This window comes from Gekko japonicus, unplaced genomic scaffold (assembly GCF_001447785.1).
Source record: "Gekko japonicus isolate JY-2015 unplaced genomic scaffold, Gekko_japonicus_V1.1 scaffold757, whole genome shotgun sequence".
NCBI classification, from domain to species: Eukaryota; Metazoa; Chordata; class Lepidosauria; order Squamata; family Gekkonidae; genus Gekko; species Gekko japonicus.
In genome coordinates this window covers 702,069-725,963 of record NW_015162500.1, presented here as the reverse complement: position 1 = coordinate 725,963, position 23,895 = coordinate 702,069, and the positions used below count along the sequence as shown (strand labels likewise).

The 23,895-nt window shown below is 46.9% G+C and overlaps 1 protein-coding gene across 1 annotated transcript in view; it reads left to right on the top strand.

Moving 5' to 3' along the window:
* The window catches only part of NECAB2 (N-terminal EF-hand calcium binding protein 2), a 119,395-nt gene extending 99,943 nt beyond the window's left edge, over window positions 1-19,452 (top strand). The window contains exons 6-10 of the mRNA XM_015406109.1: window positions 1,010-1,063; window positions 7,841-7,953; window positions 11,490-11,567; window positions 17,819-17,910; window positions 19,077-19,452. Coding sequence (XP_015261595.1) covers window positions 1,010-1,063; window positions 7,841-7,953; window positions 11,490-11,567; window positions 17,819-17,910; window positions 19,077-19,105 — 366 coding nt within the window. The 3' untranslated portion in view covers window positions 19,106-19,452. The remainder of the gene's footprint in view (window positions 1-1,009; window positions 1,064-7,840; window positions 7,954-11,489; window positions 11,568-17,818; window positions 17,911-19,076) is intronic.
* The last annotated feature ends 4,443 nt before the right edge of the window (window positions 19,453-23,895 follow it).

Sequence of the window (23,895 nt, the reverse complement as noted above, 5' to 3'; positions counted from 1 at the left end):
AGAAGCGGATCACAAAATTAAAGACCTCTTTATTTTATTTATTGAAACATTTATACCCTGCCTTTCCTCCTGGCACAAGACACTAAATACAGTAGAATACGTATGAGAAATGATGCACTAAAGCAGGATTACAAGATCAGAAAACAACACAATGAAAACAGTGCAATACATATATCGAAAAATGCAATTAAAGCTGCCTAAAACTCCGACAGCCCTGTTCCTCCTTACCTTTGCTCCAGAATCAACTTATTGCTCAGTCTTCTAGTCTCTGAGCTTCTGTTGATGTCAGAGCCAGGAAGCGGTTCATCACAGATAAAGTTCCAAGACAGAACATTCCCGTCGCTCAGTGTCAGATGAAGGCTGAGCGACATATGCAGTAGAATGAGGTGGAAGAAAGGTCTGTACCATTTCAGACTGCATGAGGAATCATTGAATTCTCTCATACATTTTTATAAGTCCATGCAAAGTAGAAAGCTAGCACCACAGGGAGCAAACTATTCATGCAAAATATTCTGGTCTTATTAGGGCTGCAATAGAGATGAGCAGGGAGAGGGCCACGTGTCTACCTATTAATGTGGGGCCAGAAAGTATCTATTTGGTTTAACAGAAGACAGAGAGCGTAGGTGAGGGGAGCTAAACCCTGCCTCCTCTCTTTCCTTATCTCTCTGTATTCTGTTGCTTTCAGCATTTCTCTTTCAGCCCGGCTTACTTCTGGTTATCAGAGCCAGGCTGGGAGAAAAATTCCTTGGACTGCAGATCACAGCAAGGTAAGGTGTGAGAAGTGGCAGGGCTCAGTCACCCTTAACCCGTGTGCTCCAATTTGGCTTGAAAAAGAAATGGACCCCTCCCAGCACACGTAGCACGTCTGATTGGGTGAAAACAGGACTAAATACACGTGGATCCCCCCCTCCCTGTTTTGACTCTTTCTCGGCTGCTTCTGTAAAGCTGCTTTTTCATTTTGTGTGCTGCAAGTTTCCAACTTTCTCCTGTCTTGTTTCCTCTGCAACAGACTCTCTGGTTTGACCTGCATCAACGACTGTCAGACAGCGAAAACACAGCCTGCGCGGTGAGTACTCTCCAAACGCCCCATCTGTCTCTACAGACAGAATATATTTGCATATGCAAATCAGAACCAGGAGGGGCAGGGTTGTGTTTGTTTGTTTTTCCCTTGTGCCTTCGTTTCTGCCACCATCTGCTGGAAAAGCAGCTCGAAAGGTCATCTCTCCTTTGAGTAAAGCAGGCGGAAAGCTTAATCAGACTCCCCTTTGTCCGTCCCATGCTGTCCCCTCTTCCCAACATGAAACGCTACCTCAGCCATATGGTCAAACCCAAGCCTGTGAGAAAAAAAGCTGCTGGCAGTGGAGTGAGAGATTTTTCGTTCATCCTTGTTTTCAGGGCTGATTCTCACATCTCCAGACAGGCAGGCAGACACACACACTCATTTGCAGATCTATAGAACAGAAAGCTGGCATCTAAATCCAGAGATGTTAATATATTTCTCTATATTCTGGATCTGATCTGTCTGTCTGGTGCATTTTTATCCCACCTTTCCTCTAAGGAGCTCACAGCCACATACTTGTCTCTTTCTTCCTCATTTTGTCTTCACAATAACCCTGGAAGGTAGGCTGGAAGGGAGAAAGTAATCAGTTCAAGGTCACCCAGTGAGCTTCAGGACAGAGGCGGGATTTGAACCTGGGTCTCCCAGATCCTAGTCCAGCACCGCAACCATTTCATCACTTCAGGAAAACCTTTTGCAAAATGCGTCCCCTCCATCCCATTTCATGTAGCCCTACTTAGGCGGGATAGTTGTAACTCAGCATGCTTCAGCCACATTTGCATGGGTGTGGGAGGTGAGAAGAGAGAGTCCTGGCGAACCCAGAGGAAATCGGCCTCCTGATCCCTTTTGTCCAATGCCTCCTTCACTGCAGTCCGGGTCCCAGGTGGCTTTTGGCTCCCACCTTCCCCAGCACCACATTTTCAACAACCAAAAGGGCTCTCTTCCTCTACTTTTTGCCCACAGAAAAGCCAGTAGGATACAGCCCAGTGATTGTTCTTCTTCTTAAAGATCTACTAACAAAAAAATGTCCTGTAATACATTAGCAGGTTTTGCAGTCCCAAAGGAAACTGAGCTACAGAACGCAAAACGGCAAGCTGTGCCCTACATGGTGCCTAAATGTTCTTGTATCCTCGTTACATGCGTGCACATGAGAATCAGGATGTAAACATATCACAGAGCCAACCTTTAGTAAGTTCTGGCAAGGGAGAGAGGGATGAAATCTGAAACGTGCTACTTGCAGTGCAAGTGGGTACATTCTAATTAAAAAGGTATCTACGGCTGCAGTCACACCGAGGATTAGCCACGCTACAGAGACGGAAGATAGGCGGATTTTACGGGCGCGATCACAGTGCCACATCTGGGAAGCGTAGAGCTCCTGTGCCGAACCCGAGGCTTCCTGCCGAAGATGCGGGGTAAAAAACTAGTATCTCCGAGGTACTAGTTTCCAGAAACCGCGGGGCAAGGGCGGGCGCCTGATCGCGTTTCCAGTGGAATCCTGTGGCATCCGGCGCCCGCCCATGTCCGGTCGCAAACAGGTTTCCCGCACCCCCAAGTCTCCACAGGATGCGCACAAGCGCCCAACGGTGCATGCGCACAAAGAGGCCCCCTCCCACTGCAGCCAGGCTTGCCGCCTCTGGAGGGTCGCTATGGCCACTGTCGCGCAGGTGGTTAGAGCGGCTGTGACAAGGGGGCCCACCTCCCCCTCCATTGGCTATGACTCGGAGCTCTGTTGGGGTCCGGAAGCATCTGTCGCCCTCTCCGGTAAGCCCACCACCCACCTTCAGATGTGCAGATACGATTGCTCAGTCATGCGTATGCACAAACTTCAGTTTTAAAAAAATAATCCATCCCGTTTGCCCCGGAAGCAGCGCCTAGCAATTGCTGGTATGATTGCACCGCACCGCTTCTTTGCCACGCTGCAGGATCATCGTGTAATCGGCACCTGCCCCCTAACCACGGGACCTCGAAGGGACGTCTGATCGTGCAACCGCGTGTTATTTTCCTCCGGGGTAACAGCCATGCTTCCCCCCCCCCCCGCATTTTCCGGCCCATATGACCGGGGCCTACGAAAGGCAAGGAATGTGATTTCTGATGTAGTAGGAAAGACAAGCTGTTCCTGGTTGGTTGGTTTTTTAAAAGGACCGCTGGAAATGGAATGTATAAAATATGACTGAGGGGTGCTTAAATTGCTGGACTAGAATCTAGGAGATCCAGGTTTGAATCCCTACTCCGCCTTGGCAGGTTTCCATGTTACCTTGGGACCATCACCCTCTCTCAGCCTAACCTAATTCACAGGCTTCTTGTAAGGATGAAATGGAGGAGAGGAGAACAATGTAAGCCGCTTTGGGTCCCCGGTGGGGGGAAAGGCAGGCCACAAAGAGAGTAGATAAATAAACTATTTGGTAACCTCATATGTGATCTCTGTGGCTAGATTATACCACTGCAGACAGCGGGTGGCAGACAGGGTGAATATTTGTGCTGTTTTTCTACTGGAGGAAGGGTGCTTAACCTGAGGGAACATTAAAAATACTGCTTTGAATTAAAAAGCAACAACAAATCTTTCTGCACTTCCAAAACTAACGTACAAGGGTAAAGTCAAGGTGAGACCATCTCTCTGATAGGCTATATAATTTTGTAGTACAGGGAGAGCTTTATAAGAGGCGGGGGAACAGTCTATTATTCAGACTAGGGGTAAAGGTAAAGGTTTCCCTTGCTCGAAAGCCAGTCGAATCCGACTCTAGGGATGCGGTGCTCATCTCCGTTTCCAAGCCGAAGAGCCAGCGCGGTCCAAAGACATTTCCATGGTCATGTGGCCGGCATGACTAGATGCCGAGGCGCACAGAACGCTGTTACCTTCCCACCTAAGTGGTACCTATTTATCTACTTACAATTTCTTGCTTTCGAACTGCTAGGTTGGCAGGAGCTGGGACCAGAGACGGGAGCTCACTCCGTCATTCAACACTCGGGTCTTGAACTGCTGAACTACTGACCTTCTGGTCTGCAGTTCAGCGTCTTAACCACTTGAGCCACCATTATTCAGACTACCCACCTGCAATCTGAAAGTGGTACATTCCAGGAACAGATCAGCCTTGCTTGTCCCAGAATATGGATTGCCTTGGCACAACACTATATAGATATACAGAAAGTACTACAGCATGACAAATACAAATAAATCACTTCGTATTCTATAAAGGAATTCTTACCGTCTCTACAATGAAGGGTTTTTTCCTTCCTCTGTATATAGCACTCTTCTTAACAAGTTGAAAATGGTTGATTTTTATTTAGATGCATTAGAAAAAATGTTAGAAGGAGGAGGAGGAGATTGGATTTATACCCTGTCCTTCACTTGGAGTCTCAGAGCAGCTTACAAACTCCTTTCCCTTCCCCTCCCCACAACAGACAGTTCTTGTCAGAACTATGGCTTGCCCAAGGTCATCCAGCAGCTGCAAGCAGAGGACTGAGGAATCAAACCTGGTTCTCCCAGATTAGAGTCCGCTCACTTAACCACTTCACCAAACTCTTGGGACTGTGATTTCGCTGTCATCTTGGAGCTTCTCTGAGAAGGACATGGTGACAGAGTCAGACAAGACCAGGTCTTGAATTAACCTAAGAGCTGTGGTGATTAGAGTGGGATCTGTGAGAACTGGTTTCAGATCCCTGCTCTGCCATGGAAGCTCACTGGGAGACCTTGGGCCTGTCATGCACTTTCATCCTGGCCTACCTCACAAGGTTATTATGAGCATGAAATGGAGATGGGGGAAATGATGTTGTAAGCCACTTTGGGTCCCCACTAAGGAGGAAAGTGGAATATATATGAAGCAGATAAATAAACATAGGGTGATTCTGCTTCTAGCATTTGCTCCACATTTTCTGAACTGGGAAGAAAAAGTGCAGCTCAAAACTACATCCAGCTATCTTGGGCAACACCGTACTGACTGCAGAGTCACCCCTGAATGGCTATAAAACAGCCATAAATCTGTGCGGAAAGTACAATTAAATCCGATGATCAAAGAACTCGAAAGTGGCATGGAATGTGAATAAATCCCGATAACCAAAGGGAGTGAAAACCAGCATGCAGTGCAGAGGAGAATTTCTGTTCCAACGTGGGTTTCGTAAAACAACAGAGGGAAAAGCCAATGCAGAATCAGCCAAAGCTGACCATTTGTAGAAATCCAAAGATGCAGGGCAAGCCCTACTGTTTCCAACAGTTCCTCAAGTCCTGCTTGTTTGATCCGTGATAAAAGTAAAATCAAGGAAAACCAGAGCAGATTTTTAATATTTCCTTTTTTTGCGCCACCAAAGGGGATTTATTTCTTTCAGCCTCATTTGGTGCAAGAAATTAAAAAAATGAAAAACAAACTTTTTGTCACAGAATGGGCTAATTTTTAAGAGGTTTGGTTTGTCGTGTTCCTGTATCACAGAAGCGCACAACAGGGCTCTTAGGAATATTGAAACAAGCAAAGTAATGAACCCCTTCAAAAGAAACTCTTTGCTGAAAAACTAAAAAAAAGTCTACAAAGCTGCTGTTCAGTGCACAAATGACTAGTTTCGAAGGTATTTCTATTAACCTTTTTTATTTCTTTTTCTGCAAGACATGGGTTCTCCTGCAATCTGTGAATATTGAGGTCACAAAAGAGTGTACCTGTGGAATGGTTAAAAAAAAAATCCCCAAATGTTCACATTTCTTGCAAACACTGGTGAGAAATTTGGGGGGGGAAACCAAAAAGTACCAGCCCCTCTCAAACTGCTTATCACATCTCTCGTAGATTAGGTTTCGATCCGAAAAGTAGTGGGGGGGGGAGACCAAAGTTCTGTTACTAAATCCACTCTGATAGGATTTTTGCAACCATCCCAAAGGTATTACAAACTGAGCCTTCTTTCCCCATGGCAATAGTATTTTTTTTTTAAGGTCCAGCTTTGGAATGCGCTCTGAGGTTGTCTTTATTGGCCGTGCTGCTGTTTGCTTCCAGACATGAGCGGGGTTAAGCAGAGAGATTGCTTTTCTAATCAAATCCTGGCGCTTGTGATTAGAAAAGCAACTGGAGTATGAAAAACGGGGCCTCAAAGTGACTTGCCATCACACTACAGAAAGGGTCCCTGCTCCTTTCCCTTGGCGTCTCATCTGGAAATGGGCAAATGGGTACTTAGATTTCACAGGGAAGTCTTGAAATGCATTTGCCATGCTTTTGCAAAAGGGGAAAGTAGCTTTCTAGAACCCAGCTGCAAAGACTGACTTCTCATTTGTTCCCCTTCACCGCTGCTTGGCATTAAGGGGTGGTCTCTGTGTTTCTTTCCACTTCATGGCCTGCTGCTGGTGGAAGGTGCCATCAAATCGCAGCTGATTTATGGCAACTTCATAGCGTTTTCAAGGCAAGAGATGAACAAAAGCAGCTTGCCATTGCCTGCCTCTGTGTAGCAACCCTGGACTTCCTTGGTGGTCTCCCATTCAAGTACTAACCCGGGCCAACCCAGCTTAATTTCTGACATTGGATGCGATTGGGCTAGCCTGGGCATATTCCCCGTTTGATCTCATGCACCATCTAGGGTCATCAGGTGCTTCGCTTTTGGTGATCCTCTCTGTTCAGGTCTCCTCCTCTACAGCCTGTGTAAACTCATTTTTGGTGGCTGCAACCACACTTTGGAACAGCTAGCCAGAGATGGTATGGAAAGGTTCCACACACACGCACTCTCTCTCTCTCTTCTATAAAAGGTGCAAAGTGGAATTGTTCTGATGTGCCTTTTGTTGGAAGTAACCAGGGCTCTTTTTGTAGAAAAAGCCCAGCAGAAACTCATTAGCATAACAGGCCACACCCAACAGCAGGAACTCATTAGCATATTGGGCCACACCCCTGACAGCACAGCTCATTAGCACATCAGGCTGCCCCCCCATGTTACCAGAACTGTGGTCATCCAGCCACACCCACCTTTTGCTTGTTATTCTGTTTACCTTGTTTGTTGTCAAAACCCAGGGCCTTTTTTTGTAGCAGGAACTCCTTTGCATGTTAGGCCACACACCCCTAATGTAGCCAATCCTAATGAGTTTCTGCTGTTGGGTGTGGCCTATTATGCTAATGAGTTCCTGCTGGGCATGGCCAACTTGGGAGCCAGCTGGAACTCTGTTCCTGTGCGTTCCTGCCCAAAAAGAGCCCTGGAAGTAACTACTGAATGTCTCTGGCAGTTGGTGGGGATATTTATTGCAGGAGAAGCAGTTTTAACTGGGTGTACCTGATACAGTTTTAATTTGATTTATACATTTCAACTGTGTATGTTCACATTTTGTAAGCTGCCTTGGGCATTGTGGAAAGGCAGGATAGTATATTTACAATAAATAAATATTGCCATAAGTTGGAAACAATTTGACGGGACTAACACCCACACACAGCAATGGTGTTAACTGTGTCTCTCACACACATTTAGTACAGTTTGAAGGTAAGGGGTGAGGCCAAAGAGACAGCAAGCTCAATGGAAAAGCACCTACCTTGCATGCTGAAGATGGCATCTCCTCCAGATAAAAGGATCAGGGATTTCAGGACCACGGAAAGCTCCTTCTAGGTGGAGTCTTAAGCAAGATAGACCCTACAGTTTCATTCACTGAAGCTTCGGATGTGACAAAATAAGGTGAGATAATGGAAAGGGGTTGGTTTGTAGGCAACAAACCCTACCATCTAAACCATTGGTGTTATGTCCTCCTACCAATGTGGAATCTGACACTTCCAAAATTCAGCTGCCTTAAGATCTCTCTCCTCTTTTGTTTCCTTCCTCTCTTTCCAAATGCCACTTCAGTATCTTCTTTTGGTACGAAATGAGATGACCGTTTCCCAGAAGCACATGGGAGAGTTCTGCGGCTCGCTTAAGCAGTACTTGAAACATGTGGCAGGAGAACAGGACTGCTTCCAGTAAGTACAGATTCTGCATGTGTGTGAAAATAGCCAGCCAGAGGGCAGTTCCTGCAAAGAAGTGTGGTTTGTACAACAGTCAGAGCCAAGGCAACTGGTGCAATGACCAGAGGAAGGCCTGAGTTTCCATAACTACTTATTCACTCCAGTCATTGCAGACATCTTGTGATACATGGAACTGAACGATGAGCAGCCCAAAGCGGTTGGTGTTTCTGGTCTGAATGACTTCAACAAGCCTCAAAAGTCAGACTTGCACAAGTTGTTTTGGCCCACAAAGCCCGCTCAGAGCAGCCTCCCCAATCTGTGGACCAGGTGGCATGTATATGCCTGTCGCTAGATTTCTCTTCACTTGAAGTGAATCCATTGAACACCGTTGTGTCTGAGATGATGTTTAAGTTGTGTGAGTATGGTGCCAGGTCTACAGATAGCTCATTCACACCTGCAGGTCACTACCTGAGGGTGTGCTCATGAGGTGACGAATATGCATATCAGCAGCATCTTGAAAGTTGTAGAGAAATATTTGCTAGTGGTTCATTCTGGAAAAATGAACTACCCTACTGGTGTCAGAAAATGAGAAATACAGGATAGCTAAAAGTGCTATATACAATAGCAATTTTAACTATCCTGTATTTCTCATTTTCTAACACCAGTAGGGTAGTTCATATATACGTGTAATGTGTGTATATATGGACCAGTTTTGGCCCCCTCTTTCTAGAGGTGAGAAGTTCTGCAGTGAGATCGTATGGATTGATATACCTTGATTGTATTGGGTTGGATCTAACGTGCCCCTTTGGAACACTTTTGCTTGCACAAGAGGGGGTGAGCTATTTCCTCCAAGGAAATGCGGGCAGGAAGCGAGGGTATTTGCCCCGGGGCGAACTGACGCGCGTTTGGACACTTCTGCTTGCACAAGAGGGGGTGAGCTATGTCCTCCAAGGCTCCGATCACACCACTGAGGAAATGCGGGTGGAAAGCAAGGCTGTTTGCCCCGGGGCGAACAGACACGTGTTTGCGTGATCAGACTTCTGCCCGCCTGCCCCTTTAATCCACGGGGGAATCATATATCTGCCACAGCTTCAGGTGCGTATGATCGCAGCCCCTGTCTCCCTTCCTGCTGCAGATACATCTTTTCCGAGGTCCCAAACCTTCAGAAGCAAATGACTGCAGTGAGAGAGGATAAACGGGAACTATCCATTGCACCAATGGAGCTCAACTTACAGTTCTTTGGAGCAATCCCAGTGCTTGGCTTTCTCCTTCTCAGGCTCATCAGACGTCTACAAGGACCTTTGTAAGGCCAGTTTCCTTTGGAAACCAGAGCACTGCAGAGTTATGGTAACCTTTGCAATGATCTCTGGTTCCACATGAGTACAACTGAGCCAGGATTCTGTCTGCTGTGACACACCTACATTGGGAGACTTTGAAAAGGAGCATCACCCCAAAGCCATATTATCTAACTACCTTTCCTAAGACAGAAATTAAAGCCTTAAGCTTCAACCAGCCTAGAAAAAAGTTGCAATATAAGATGATTCACCAAACCACAGAAATATAAGTATCCCACAGTGCACTCCTAAGTCAAGTTGCATCCTTCTAAGCGTTAATGGACTTAGAAGGGTGTAACTCTGTTTAGGATTGCACTGCCCCTGCATATACATGCGCACATATGCAAAAAAGTAATGTTTTAATGACAAATAAAGAGTTCCTTTTATTGTCTCCTTGATAAGTATTCATTTCATTCATTTTTAAAACTGTTTCCACCCTCCTTGAAACTCATTTCTTTCTTTACAATTTTCTATCTGATGGGCTGGATCCAGACTAAATTTTACACTAGTAGAGGGGGAGGCGCAATTTCAACCAACTTCCCTTGCCTTCTGGATGTCCCTGATTTGCCCTCATTGCCATTCCTTGGGAGTCCCCTGTCCACCAGGAGATCAGGCAGCTGTAGTGGGAGGGGGCAGGCCCAAGTATTATGTTCCCTTGACAGAAGCAGGGGTCGATTCGGGGGGAAACGCGGGGGAATCGCAGTTCCCCCGGGTGAGGTGTGGGGGCGGGGCACATGACGAAGCCCCGCCCCCTGCTTCCGGCCACCCCCTGCTTCCAGCCTCATTCTGTTGCAGAAGGAGGAAGAAGCAGGAGGGTAAGTTGGCGTCCTCCCCCTCTGCCTGGCCGAGGCCACTTCATGTGGCCTCTGCAAGGACTCCGAACCCCATCCAGGAGCTTCCCAGAGGTAGCTGTGTTAGTCTGTTGCTGCAAAATAGTCCAAGAGTTCAAATAGCACCTTTAAGACTAACAAATAGCACCTTTAAGACTAACCTTTAAGACTAAGACTGAGTGGTGGGTGTGGCCTTATGACACACTTCCGGTGATGTCAGGGGGTGTGGCATATGCTAATGAATTATGCTAATGAGTTCCCCTAGCTCTTTTTCTACGAAACGACCCCTGGACAGAAGTACCATCTGTTAGTGGAAAATTTAGTCTGGATCCAACCCATTGCTTTCTTAAACTGGCAAGTCTATTAAAGCTGTGCAATTACTTGGGTCTGAGACCCGGTGAACTCAGTAGGACTTGCTTATGAGCAAACACGCACAGGATCACACCACATATCAGCAACAGTAACAGTTATTCAATATAAACTCAACCAGGTTAGCTTGTAGAAATGACCTACATGTATTATGAAACAATTCTGGGGTTTTGTGTTTTAAACAGCACTTTCAACAACTATATAAAGAACATGGATGGATTACAGCATCTATTATAAATGGACTACAGCATCCATTATAGAATGCATGAAGTCGAGAAGAAAATATAGTGCACACAAAATATTTTTTCCCACCCATTAATGGTTGGTTGGTTGCCTACAAATGGAATTGGTGCCCTAAATCTAGATGCGTACTAGATGTATGGAAAAATTGATTTGTGATCTTCTGGAAAAGCATCAGAGCATTTACATTCCTTTTAAAATAATCTATTCTTTTTTCTTTTGTGTGATTCACAAAGCAAATCTTTGCTTATGCATTAGCTTTGTAAACCAAAAACTGCAGTTATCTGTTTTCACAAGATTAGCCAATCTTGCCCCCCCTCCACCACCTGTCCCTTGCTTCCCTTCCCCCCTAGGAGTCCCCCACTTCCATCCCTTGGTCTTGGGTATCATGTGGGGCTTGCTTTGCTTTCCGGGGGCAGGGGGAATCAGCCAGTGTTCATAACACCAGGTGTATGCAGGTTCAAGTTGTAAAGAGCTCTTCCTTATGCTGCAAAGTAAAATTGCAACCCAAGGACAAAGACCGTGTTAAGATTCCTGATCCGTTAGTGAAGGCCGGCAATCAGAGCCAGTTAGCAAAGGGCTCCTTGCTGCAGTTAATGACCCACTTAGCTCTGATTGTGGCCATCAACCAACAGGGACAGTTATTATCAGAGAGAAAGTGCCTCCTTCAGCTATGGTGGTGGCAGATGGTGGTGCTTTGCAATACTCCTGCAGTAGCCACGACCGTTCTCACTTTTCATTGCTGTCTGTTCTCATCCCTCCCTCTTCTCTCTTGCAGCGTAACTGCGGTGAGGCTGCCAGACGGAGTCACTTTCATTGTCTACGAGTTCTGGGAGAGTGAGGATGACTGGAAGCGGTAAGGCAGCAAAATCTGACAGTTGAGATGTGTTGCAACAGCCACTGCATATGCAGAGTTTGTATAATTACTTTTCAGAGATCCCCGTATTAACCCCAGGCAGAAATCCAAGGGTGCCCCCAGACTGATGTGAGGCTCCAGCAGCTTTTCACTGTGGCCTCTTTGCTTGGGTAGTGGGGCAAAAGGCCACGGCAGCTCAAGGCCTTTTGCCATCCCAAAGGCCCTCCTCCTCCAGCAACATGGGAGGGGAAGGTCCATGGCTCAATGATAGTGCCTCTGTTTTGCATGTAGAAGGTCCCAGCTTCAGTCCTCAACATCTCTAATTAAAGGATCAGGCAGCAGGTGATGTGAAAGATCTCCACCTGAGACCCTGGAAAACCACTGCCAGTCTGAATAGACCAGGCTGACTTTGATGGAGGAAGGGGTCTGATTCTGCATAAGGCAGCTTCATAAGTATTTTTGTGAGTCCTAGGCAAGTTCCAAGGACACGGTTTTTGCAGCCCACCAGGTTTGATTCCCCATTCCTCTACATGCAGCCAGCTGGGTGACCTTGGGTCAGTCACAGTTCTTTCAGCCCCACCTACCTCACAGGGTATCTGTTGTGGGGAGAGAAAGGGAAGGAGATTGTAAGCCGCTCTGAGACTCCGAGTGAAGGGCGGGGTATAAATTCAACTCTTCTTCTTCACCTTGGACCCCTGACTTCAGCAGACTAGGTGGGGAGGGGGTAGAGAGAGGCACCAACTGCAGCTAGTTTTTCTTCCTGCTTGGGCGATTAACCATAAGCTTGCTACTGTTTGCTATTTTATTAATATACCTAAAGGATCTCCTCTTGCCACGTTCACCTTGTGCCCGCTTAGATACTTGCAGCAGACTCATTCTGGGGTGCCTTCCGTCTGCCAGGTTCACACCTCTTTGGCTTTGTTGATTGTGGCTCCAGTTTAATGGACCCGAGTGCCAGGCCAGGGGCAGAGATCAGTTTTCTGTGGTTGCCAACCTCCAGGAGGAGGACTCCCAGATTTGCAACTGATTTCCAGACTACAAAGATCAGTTCCCTTAGAGGAAATGACAGCTTTGCAGGGTGCACTCTGGGGCATCACGTCCCCTCTAAGCCCCCTCAAAGTCTTCCCTTCCCAGGCTCCACCCCCAAATCTCCAAGAATTTCCCAACCAAGAATTGGCAATCCCGACAACTTCAGTAGCAACTGTCCTCTTTTAAAATGTCTTGTAAAATGGCATCTAAAGGTACAAGAAATGTTTTGGACAGTTTGGGTTTCAGCTTGTCAATTGTTACATTTGGATTGGTTATGTAAGTCAAACTGAATGCAGGATGCATGCCTATGTCTAAGACGAATGCTGACCACCATTAACTAAGGAGAAGTTACATCCTTGATGAGAGGGCAGGAGTGGTTTGCAAGACGGGAGAGGGCTCCATCCTGAGGAGTGTCAGGCCCTTTCCGCACTAGACCTTTAATCCTGATTCAACGCTGTCTCCTACTAGCTATTCTGCACGATGCGCAAGTTCATCTCTCCTTTTTTCCTGGATTTTTTTTTTGTCAATTCTGCATTACATTGTAGTCACCCCAGGTTTGGACCACCGTTGCCTCAGAGTATACGGATCCTGTTTTGCTGTGGGCTTTCCCTCGATCCGGAGTGGCCCCGGTGGAGATGGAAGTATAGAATTTTGAACTCTATTTCAATCGTCCCTGCCCCTTTCCCACCATACCTAGGACATTAAACCTGAGTTTACAGTTCACAATGCAGAATTTATAACCGGGGACAGGCAAGCAAATTGGAGTGGGACAAAATTAGTGCAGAAAACAACAGAGATAACAGCAAGGTAAGCAGCCACAAGTTGAACACAGAGGTCCTTTCCACACTTGGATCTCATCCCTGGTTTTATCAGAGTTCAACTCGCAACACAATACCTTGCATTTATCCCTGGTTGTAACAGCATCCGTTTATCCCAGGACAAGTGTGGGGCAAAACTGGGGTGACCTCAATGTAATGTGGAAACAAAAAATAGCCTGAGTTAGTTACAGAGGTGAACTTGAGTGTAGCCTAGAATGTAAGTTCAGGGACAGGTTTAAACCAGGATTTGAGGTCTAGTGCAGAAATGACCAGAGAAAACCTGGGGTGAAGTCGAAGTGCAGAAAGGGCCTCAGAGTCCAAGAGATGAAGGTTAAAATGAGGTTCCTCCAATACAGAAGTGGGGAAATGATGTGTGACGTACAGCCCAAAGGTAAATATTAACTTGCGTCTGGATCAGCCAGAGTCCATTCAGAAAAGACAACAGTTGGAGTCCAAAGCCTGTTTTCATCCAGTGGAACAGAGAGCAAGCCATCTCTACCAGTTCCTTCCCCTCTCTCCACCGCCACCCTCCTGCCACTTTCTTTGTTCTCCACATGGTTCTGAGCATCCCTGGCCACAGCCCCATGTTAACAAATTGGGGAGATGAACTGACTTCGGTTAGTTGAAAATGCTCTTCAGATTCAGGCCCATTTCTTTGCAACCTGAGGTCCTGGTCAACATAACTTAAATAAGAGTATAATGTATTTGTTGTGCTAAAGCTGGGTGTAGCAGCCTGAATAGCCTGTCAAAGCCTGGCTGCTAAGCAAAGTTGGCCCTTGGTTAATACTTGGATGGGAGACACACACACACACCCCAAGAAGGCAAGAGTTGCTTTGCAGAGGCAGGCAAGGGCAAGCCACCTCTGCTCATCTCATGCCATGCTTGGGGTCACCGTGAGCCTGTCACAACTTGACAGCACATTCTTCTTCAGAGTGAAAGCCGGTGTGGCTTCTTGTGCTTTACCAGTTTCTGGTTCTTCTAGACAAGCTCACAAAAGCTTTTTTTTCCAAATTTTGATTAAAAAAAAATTCTTCTGAAAAATGAGATGCTTATTTTTTCCATTAGGTCAAGGGGTGTTGTGGATAGGGTTGGCAGTGGTATGTAAACAGGGAAGGGAAGACTAATGTAGGGAATATTCTTCTTGGTTCTGCAAGCCTTTCCATTTTTACAAAGTATACTTTTGCCTTTCCTGGCTGAGTTTCATTTTCAAATCATAAACCACTCTGGTAACCCTGACACATACATGACCAGATCTTCCTAGTAATTTTGAAGGCTAACCTCACTTTCACGGGACTATCTGAACTTGAGCCATAGTGAAGTGAGCCATGGTAAAGTCTGACTGCTCCTATCCTTCACAGATCACTAATTCTTGGTGTTCCCAGGTTTCCTCGAGGTGAGGAAATGACTGCTAACCACACTTGGCTGTAGTGTCTGTACAAGCAGTACTGGCAAAGACTGATACTCCTATAAAGCACACTTTGAACACATGCCTTAAACTAAATCAACACTATTGGTCCATCAAGGCCCGTATCGTCTACTCACACTGGCAGCAGCTCTCCCAGCTCTTTCAACGTCACTTACTGTCTGGTCTTTTTTCACTGGAGATACTGGAGATTGCACCTGAGATCTTCTGCATACCAAGCAAATGCTCTACCACTGAACTATACAGCCCTTCCCTTCTTCCTTTGCAGCATGATAGCAAACCTGAACTAAATACATTTTTTTTAAACCATGACTTAATTGCAGTGGGGGGAAAACTGATCAGATGCAACACTTTCAGGGCAGTGGGGCTTGTTAATTAAAACCCCTATGCCACTGAATCAAACCTACCTTTTCAGAGTGACTCTTAGACAAATGAAATACTTCTGCAGAAGTTTAAGCAATGGTCAATGCTGACTGGCTAGCACCCTTGCTGTCCCTAAGAACACCCCCTTCTTTATTTTTATTTTTTTGCATTCTTTAAAAAAAAGGCCATGGTTTTAGACTGATGATAGTGAAGGGCAGACACATAAATGAGCACATGCACATGTGGAACATTAAGAAACATAAAAAATGCAGGAAGGCAGAATGAAACATTCCAGCAGGGGCAAGGCTGACAGGCTCCATTTACTGGAAAGTACATTTGCCATTCAACTTGCAAAACCAGGAAGAAGCTGGGTGCATCCCACAGCAGTGAGATCTGCTGTGAATTCTGCTTTTCCTTTACAAAACAATAATTACCTCTCTTCAAGTTTAGACACTGTGCCAAAACTCTCACCCAGCCAGATATCTGGGTGTCTTCAGTTCCTTACAGAGGATTCCTGCCGTCTGCTGCAAACACATCATCCACGCCGCCGGACAGCACCATTCCTCCATCCCTCTAAAAGTCCCACTCTCCAAGTTGCATCTCTTCATGTATTCCAAAGGATATTTTTTTTTAAAGAAAGCATTCATTGACAGGGCCTTACTGGCTCCCCAGCACCTCTAGTTCAACCCACCCACCCAGCGATTCGAAAGCTTGCAAGTAGATAAATGGGTACCTGCCTTAGGTGCAGGGAGGCACCTGCCTTCAGTGGAGCGGTGACAGAGAGGAGCAGTGGTGTTGGCAACAGCGGGGCGACCCGGCGATCCAACGGAGGAAGATGGCGGCGAAACATCGAGCAGGCGAGCGGGGACTGGTCTGAAGGCGTGGCGACGTGACGATGTAAGCTCGGCCAGAGCCAGTTAGGACAGAGGCCGGTGCAATGATCGTCACTTAGTCGCAGGCGACGGAACCACCCCAGCAGGAGCCGCTACAGAGCCGAGCCGAGCCACCGCGCAAGCAGAGCAGAGAAGAGAGCCGCTGAAATAAACAACTAACCGGTAGGGTGCCTGGTAGGCATCCCCTTCCCCTAATACTGTGTGTGTGGCCCTAGTTAGGAGTGTTGACTGTACTATGTAAACCGCTCAGAGCCCTTCGGGGGTTGAGCGGTCTAGAAATTTAAAGTTAAATTAAATAAACCAAAAGCAGGGAACCAACTGCCCATCAAAGCAGCAAAGAGGACTGTGGAAGAGGAGGGGGCCCCAGCTCCAGGCGGGGGGCCCTCGCTCAGTGGTAGAGCATCTGCTTGCCATTTGGCAGGTTCACTCCCCAGCACCTCTAGTTCAACAGAGCAGGTAGCAGGTGATCTGAAAGACCTCTGGCTGAGACCCTGGAGAGTCACTGCCTGTCTGCGTAGATAGTACTGACCTTGATATACCAATTGCCTGAGTCAGGAAAAGGAAGCATTGCATGTTCATTGTCACATTTGTTAAAGAGGCAAGAAAAGAATGTGAAATAAGCTGGTTTCAAATTTCCTGTAGACAATGTAATGGATTTAAAAAATCCAGATATGGAGAGACCCATGTTCTCAATGACTGCCGCTGTAAGTGTACATTTATCCTGGGGGGGGGGGGATGCTAAGGAAGGGTTAGTCAATTTGCATAAATTATTCATCAAATCTGCATGATTTATTCTGCCTTTCTAGAGTCCGGTGTAATTTGTTCTGGGACTGGGAAGAGCAAGCAATTGAAACCTAAATCATCAAACATCTTTTTGGCTAGTGAGGTTTCAGCTGGCCTTTCACAACTGCGAGGGCATGAGCCTGGCTCCTTTTCCAAAGAAGAAAAACAGCGTTCTAAGGATGCTGGATTCGGTGTCTGATATTACCTGCGGCAGGCATCCTACGCTCATGGCCCACATCCAGCCCTGTGCACACCTAGTAACCAGCTCTTGGAAATCTACTTTCCTATCCCTGCCGGAATGAATTCTTCTGAAGCTGCAGTGGAAGAGCAAAAGCAATCCTGGTCTCAGTCAAAAGAAGAGCCCTGCTGGCTCAGGCCAATGGTCCCTCCAGCCCAGCATCCTGGTCTCACATAGTGGCCAGCCGGTTACTATGGAGGGCCAACAACACAGCACAGAGGCTGAGGCCTTCCTTTGATGTTGCCATGGTGATTCAGTCAACCCTGAATACCATTGCCAAGAGGAGCTTCTTCTACTCCTACTAGTAAATCCATTTGACACGATTCCTTATTTCATTCACATTCCTAAAATTCATCTGTAAAAGTTACTCAGAACCTATAGCACAGAGCAGGACAGGCATTTTGAAACCCCTAAACCTGAATGGAATACGCCTGTTACCTAAATCAGTTTATTTTACGGGAAACTGGGAAAGTGTAGAATGCACTGAAACTGTTGATTCTGTCAGGTAAGGAGGATGCTTTCCTTAAAAGACAAGTTGTGAAATTTGGATGCCATCTTGTTCAGATGCAAGTCTGCCCGTGGGGGCTGCCCTCTCATTGGTCCACTGGTAAACCCAACCCCAATGGCTGCCACCCGCAACATCAGGAGCCCCCTGAGGCTGGCATCCAGTCAACGGGCTGCTTCTTTTCTTCTCTCATCTCCAGGCACCTTCAGACTCCTGCTTGCAAAAGCTTCCAGCATGTGAAGGTGGACACGCTGACTCAGCCAGAAGCAGTCTCCAGTGTGTCTGTGCCAGGTACGAATCTGGGAACTCCAGCCAAGTCCACAGAGGGTGGATGATCAGCATGGTATTTGATGACTCATTTGAGAATGAGAGACACATGGGATGGAATTTTCTGGAAGACTGTCAGTGACTAGGCACTCAGGCTCCCCCACTGCTTCACAGCCCAGCAACAACTGTAGATTCTGCAATTCCTTTCCCCAGTCTCTTAATGTAGCCCACTGGGGAACCAAGTTCTGAAATGCATCCCAAACAGATGTCCCCTGTTGGTGCTCCCCAACAAGGCACTGTGGCAGGCCTGTAGCTAGGATTTTGTGGCTTGTAAGGCAATTTTTTTCTGGTGGGGTTGAGATTCTCAGTGCAGAAAGAAAAGCCATTTAGCCAATAGAAAGCTGTTACCAGGATAGACCTCTAAATTGCAAGCTGTCAGCCTCTTTAGATGACAGTTCTCGGCTGCTGCAAGTCAATCACTTCTGCCAGCCTAAGCAACAATTCTTTTTTTCCAATAACATTTTATTGGTATAATACAATAGTATTAAGAAAACATAACAATCACATTTTTATAACATTAGCCAAGTCCATGATAACAAGCCAGCAAGGAAGTTATCATTTAGGCAGGAAAAACTCTCTTAAAGGAGCCCAGTCTCTTGACAGAGTTAGAAGGGATCCTAGAGGTCACCTACTCCAACCCCATTGGCTCAGTGTGGGAATTAGTCAACTACAGCCCCCCCACACTGCTTAAAGGAGCACACACCTTTTAAAAATGGTTTGAAATGATTGAAAAAAGTATTTACAGGAGAAAGTTTTGTGGGGCTGTGCCTTTAAGAAAGGGGTCGGAGCCCCCAAAAGCCCCACTGTAGCTATGGGCTTGCACTGTGGGGTAATTTGGAGTTGGGAAAATAGCAGAAAGGAGGCTCAGACACCCCTCTGTCACCCTCATGCTTTGGTCCAGATCCAAGTGGAGGTGCCCTGTACCTACTGGCAACAGCAGATTATTCTGTTTCAGCCCACAAAGGGTCATTTATATCCTCTCCTCTGCCAACAATTTTTTGCTTTCTAGATGTAGGCTCAGATGAAAAATGCCCACATGTGGTGATGGGGTAGAGTCAGTAGTTTGCTACCGGGTATAGCCGTGTCCTTCTAAGATGCCTGTGGCCTCTCTCCCTCCTTTCTTCTGGCAGCTGCCTGGTGCACCCTCAACAGAGACTGACGCTGAGAAGACGGAAGAGGAAGAGGGAGGCTGTGTTCCCTTCTCCTCCCGCCCTGGAGTGCTCGGCGCTTGCCCCTCTTTTGCGGAGAACAACAACAACAAAAATTCCTGTCTTTTCTAATGACTTTGTTACAGGTGTCGTCTTTTTCAATACATTTCTACCCGGAAATGTTATTTGCTTGCTGTTTGAAGTGAAGGAAAAACAGATCTCTCAAGGCCAAGAGCCTTCTGGCCTGCCAGACACACAATTCATCAGCCCAGATTAACAAGAACAGCCAGTTCCTGACCGTGAATCTGAAGGGCAACACCAAGCCAGTCGTTGCAATGGGCAAATAAATTGCTGTATATTTGGGAATCGATGGAGGGATGCCCCTGGATGGGCATCTGTATTCCAGGATATATTTTTTTTCAGGAAAGAAGACTCCTCCCGAAGTACCTGAAGCCTACTCCCCCCCCCCCCAAATAGGGATCTCAGGTTAGATCGTAAATTCTTCAGGGCAGGGCGTTTCAGGGCTATTGGTGTTCACCCAGCACTTGGCAAATAACCCAAGCAAAGCAGTAACCTTTGCAGGCCCATTTTTCTCTAAATAAAGGACAATTTCTACTCGTGAGCCTGGACTAGGGTTGCCAATCTCCAGGTGGTGGCTGGCGGTCTCCTAGGATTATTACTGCTCTCCGGGAGACAGAAATCAGTTCACATGGAGAAAATGGCCGCATTGGAAGGTGGACTTTACAGCATTATTCCCGCTAGAAGTCCCTCCCCTCCCTCCTCAGGCGCCACCCCCAGAATCTCTACATATTCCCCAACCTGGAGCTGGCAACCCTAGCCTGGACAAAGGAGAGAGCCTGCTGCTACTCGGACCGCCGAACAGATCACTGCACTGAGAAGTTTCCAACAAACCTACTTGCCCAATGCACATTGGCCACATGCAGGGCCAGCCAGACCTCCCAAAGGCATATTCTCCTTCTCTCACACACATTCACACACAAGGCCTGTGGGGTGAAGGAAGGGCAACTGCTTAACCCAATTCTCTTCCAGACATTTTTCCTGCTCTAAATCATGCCGTTTCCAAGCAGCTTTGAGCCTTTAAAAGAATACACACAAGGGGGACACCACAGGCAACTGGCATCATAACGTGATCCCCCAGCATGGCACCCATTCGATTCTTTGACATCTTTTCCCCAAAGCAAAAAGCTTTCCTCCACCACTGGAGCAGGAGATGCTTCGGAAGAGCGCAAGAGGCAATAACTTTGCATCTGCAAAGAGCACCCATTTGGAAACAGCTGTCTCCATCATAGGACATTTGGTTTGGGACATCCCTACACTAAATGATAGGTCCCACCCAGCATCCCATGGCAGCTGCTTTGTGGTGGCAATTACTCACATTCAGAATTCTAGAAAAGCCCACAGGCTTAACAGGATGGGAGGGTGCCTCTAGTTCCACACACACACACACACACACACACACACCAAGATTTTTAAAGTAGACATTTAAACATGATTCATGAAAAGACCCTCTTTTAGTTTAAAAAAAGAAACCAAAAGCATCACTTCACCCAGATGTGGTCTCAGGCTAGTGCAAAGGTACACCATACAAGTCCCTTGCTACAGAAAGTGGGCCTAGGCCAGAACACAGAACCACCATTTTCATTTTTTGTTGCTGTTGTTACTAACCCACAAGAACAGACAAGCCTTTTTAAACCCCGTGCCTTCAGTGCTGCAGCGGGCAAGACAGGAGCGGTTAGTTTCCCACACTTCCTGCTGCCCCAGCAAATCACGACTCCGACTCTTTGGGAACCGGCAGTCTCCAGAATCACAGTTGTCAATAGCAACCTGAATGAGAGGAGAAAAAACTGGCCCATCACCAATAGAGCAGGGGCTACCACCATTACAGACAACCTTGCTTACAAGCAAGTAGTAGTTCAGCTCCTTGTAATGTGCTTCCAGAAAGGCCCTTCATATTCCCAGTATACCACTTGTGCCAAGACAATTGGCAAAAAGTACAGTTGGTGGGCTGCTGAGTACAGACTGAGGGTGCCAGTTTGCTACTCTGGAGCTGCTGCATCAACTAGTTTGTTTCTAATTTAACAGGGTTGCCAACCTCCCGGTGGCATTGCGGGATCGTTTGCTGTTACAACTGATCTTCAGATGACCACAGTCAGTTCCCATGGAGAAAATGGCTGCTTTGGAGGGCATTATACCCTGCTGAGGTCCCCCCCCCCCAAAAAACCCTGCCCTCTCCAGGCTCCATCCCCCACAGCTGGCAACCCTAGAAGTTCCATCGACAGTCTTACTGCCCTTTGGGGAAGGGTCCCCTAAATCAGCCTTCTTAAAGCACACAGGGTCAGGTCACACGGACATTTAGCGTGGGCTGCGCTGCTGATCCCTCGTGCATTAACGTTTCCTGTTCATATTGGCAAACCCGCTTCCCGCACCAAAGCGGGCTGAGTCCCGCGGTTTCCGCTCTTTTTATCTGCGTTTTCTGACACCCGTTGGAACATGTGTTTTCCGATATCTCGCGCTTTGTATCCGCGGTTTTGGTATCTGGACAGCAACCCGCCGTGACCACGCTACCCTCCCCCTCCCTTTTTTGTGTTTCCAGTTTAAGTTATGCGCATGAGCAAACAGGCACTTGCTTTTATTTTGGTCCTTTTTAGTTTGTATGTATGCCCAAGCGCATGGGAAGACAAGCGCATGCGCAGGTGGGGTTTTTTAAGCCCCGCGCCGCCACGGGGACAGCGTGCTGTGTGATCAGTACTTTGCGCAAGTGAAGCGGTCTGACCACCTCCAAGCGATATAAAATGTCGCGGATAGAAGAACTGTGGGAAAACTAGCGTGGTAAGAGGTCCGTGTGACCACGGCCACACAGTGGTGGAACCACAGCTGGCGTCCTCTATTAGCACAAGCTGACAGCAGCAAGAGGGCATTTCCAGACCAGGGAAGAAGGAGCTGAAGCCAGCCCCCATCTGCCACTTTCTCCCAGCAACTTGCCCTCCTCTCCCAGGCATTTCTCAACCAGGCACATTTTCCAGACTCAGAACCAACCTGTAAGGTAGAGAAGCAACTGGGGGGGGGGGGATGTTTTGACAATGCACGCAGTTTTGCTTACTGCTTCTCTGCTGGAGAGAAGAGAGCCCTACTATCTCCAGGCTGTTTCACTATTTCAGTATGACTGCTGTTAAATGAGACACCCAGGCCAGGTGCCATCCAATGTGGTTGTTCTCTGACGGGGGAAGGGGGGGGATCACCCAGGAAGTGAAGAAATGGGCATGTGAGTTTACAGCAGAAGACCAGCACAACACATCAGCAAACCAAGGGAAGCAGTCAGGATGAGTGCTTTTGCGCAGGCATTCGGCAGGAGCATTAAAGACGGTCAACCTCAGGGTTCCATAACTAAAAGCCCCAGTGGTATAACCTATAATGGCGAGAGAAAAGAGGTGCATTATTGAACTTTGTGTTTTTTCTGTACCAAGGCTTAAAGCCGCTGGGAAGGAATTATGGACCAAATTATGTTGAAAGGCCAGACATGTGTAGTTTGGCTCCAAGGAAGGTATGCATAGATATCCTAAATACAGCAGCAGTATCTCTCTTTGGAATATACAGTCAATGTTCTGCATGACCTCCCCAAGATCTAAGAGCAGACTGTCAGTAATATGTTTGTACCTTTCCTTTCTGCAGTGGAAATTTTGAAACATGGGCTGGCAGTGTTCGGTTTGCATTTCAAAATTCATTACTGGAAACTCATTCCTTGTTCTCCATCACTTGCAGAGGCAGAGAAACAGGCTGTGGCAAAGCCATAAGCAAACTGGCCTAACAGTTAGGGTTGCCAACCCCCAGGTGGGGCTTGGAGGTCTCCTGGAATTACAGCTGATCTCCAGACCACAGAGATCAGTTCCCCCAAAGAAAATGGCTGCTTTGGAGGGTGGACTCTATGACATTACACCCAGCTGAGGTCCCTGCCCTCTCTTAACCCTGTCCTCCTCCAGTTCCACCCCCAAATCTCCAGGATTTTACCAACCTGGAGTTGGTAACTCTAGTAATGGTCCTTCCCTCTCTTCTGGCAACCCGGGAAACTTTACTTCTATGAAGGGAGTCTAATTTCTCAGCATTTGACAAAAATGAGCACAAAATTTACATGGGTATCAAACTGTCAGCCTGGAGTTGTAGATATTCCCTTTGAGTGCCTTTGCATCATGTGCCAGCTTGAGTTACTTGGTCATGTTCTGCAACAATGTACGCATTCCCAAGTTTCATTTGTTTAAAAGAAGTCACTAGCCCCTTTCATTGTGGAGTCATAAGGAGAAATGTGCAGCCAACCCCTTAACTCTACAGGAGAAACAAAAAGGCTAGAGGTTTTTATTTTTTAAAAAATCAAAGTTGGGAACTAGTACATGGTTAAAACATTCTAACACTGTACTGATCTAGCCATTACAGATGCTTTTTTAAAGCCTGGAAAAACCCTCTTGTGGATAGGAAGTGGTGAGTTTGGGGTCCGAGATCAAGAAAATGGCATTAATGTGCGTAGGACTTGCAAAAATGTGCATCTTCCTATCCACATGGTGGATATTCAAAGGTGCTTTGATGGCCATCTTTCCAAAAAGATTGTACCAAACCAGATTTGGCAAAGATCCCAGCAAAGCATGGAGAAAAAACAGAAGCCAATGCTCCCTCTAAGCTGTGGAGTCTTCTGAGCAAAAATTCTGCTTTGTGAGCTACTGGCATTAAAGCTGTGAGTGGGCGATTTGGCTACTGCACAAATTAGTTTGCTCTGGAGCCATCCCTTCCTGAG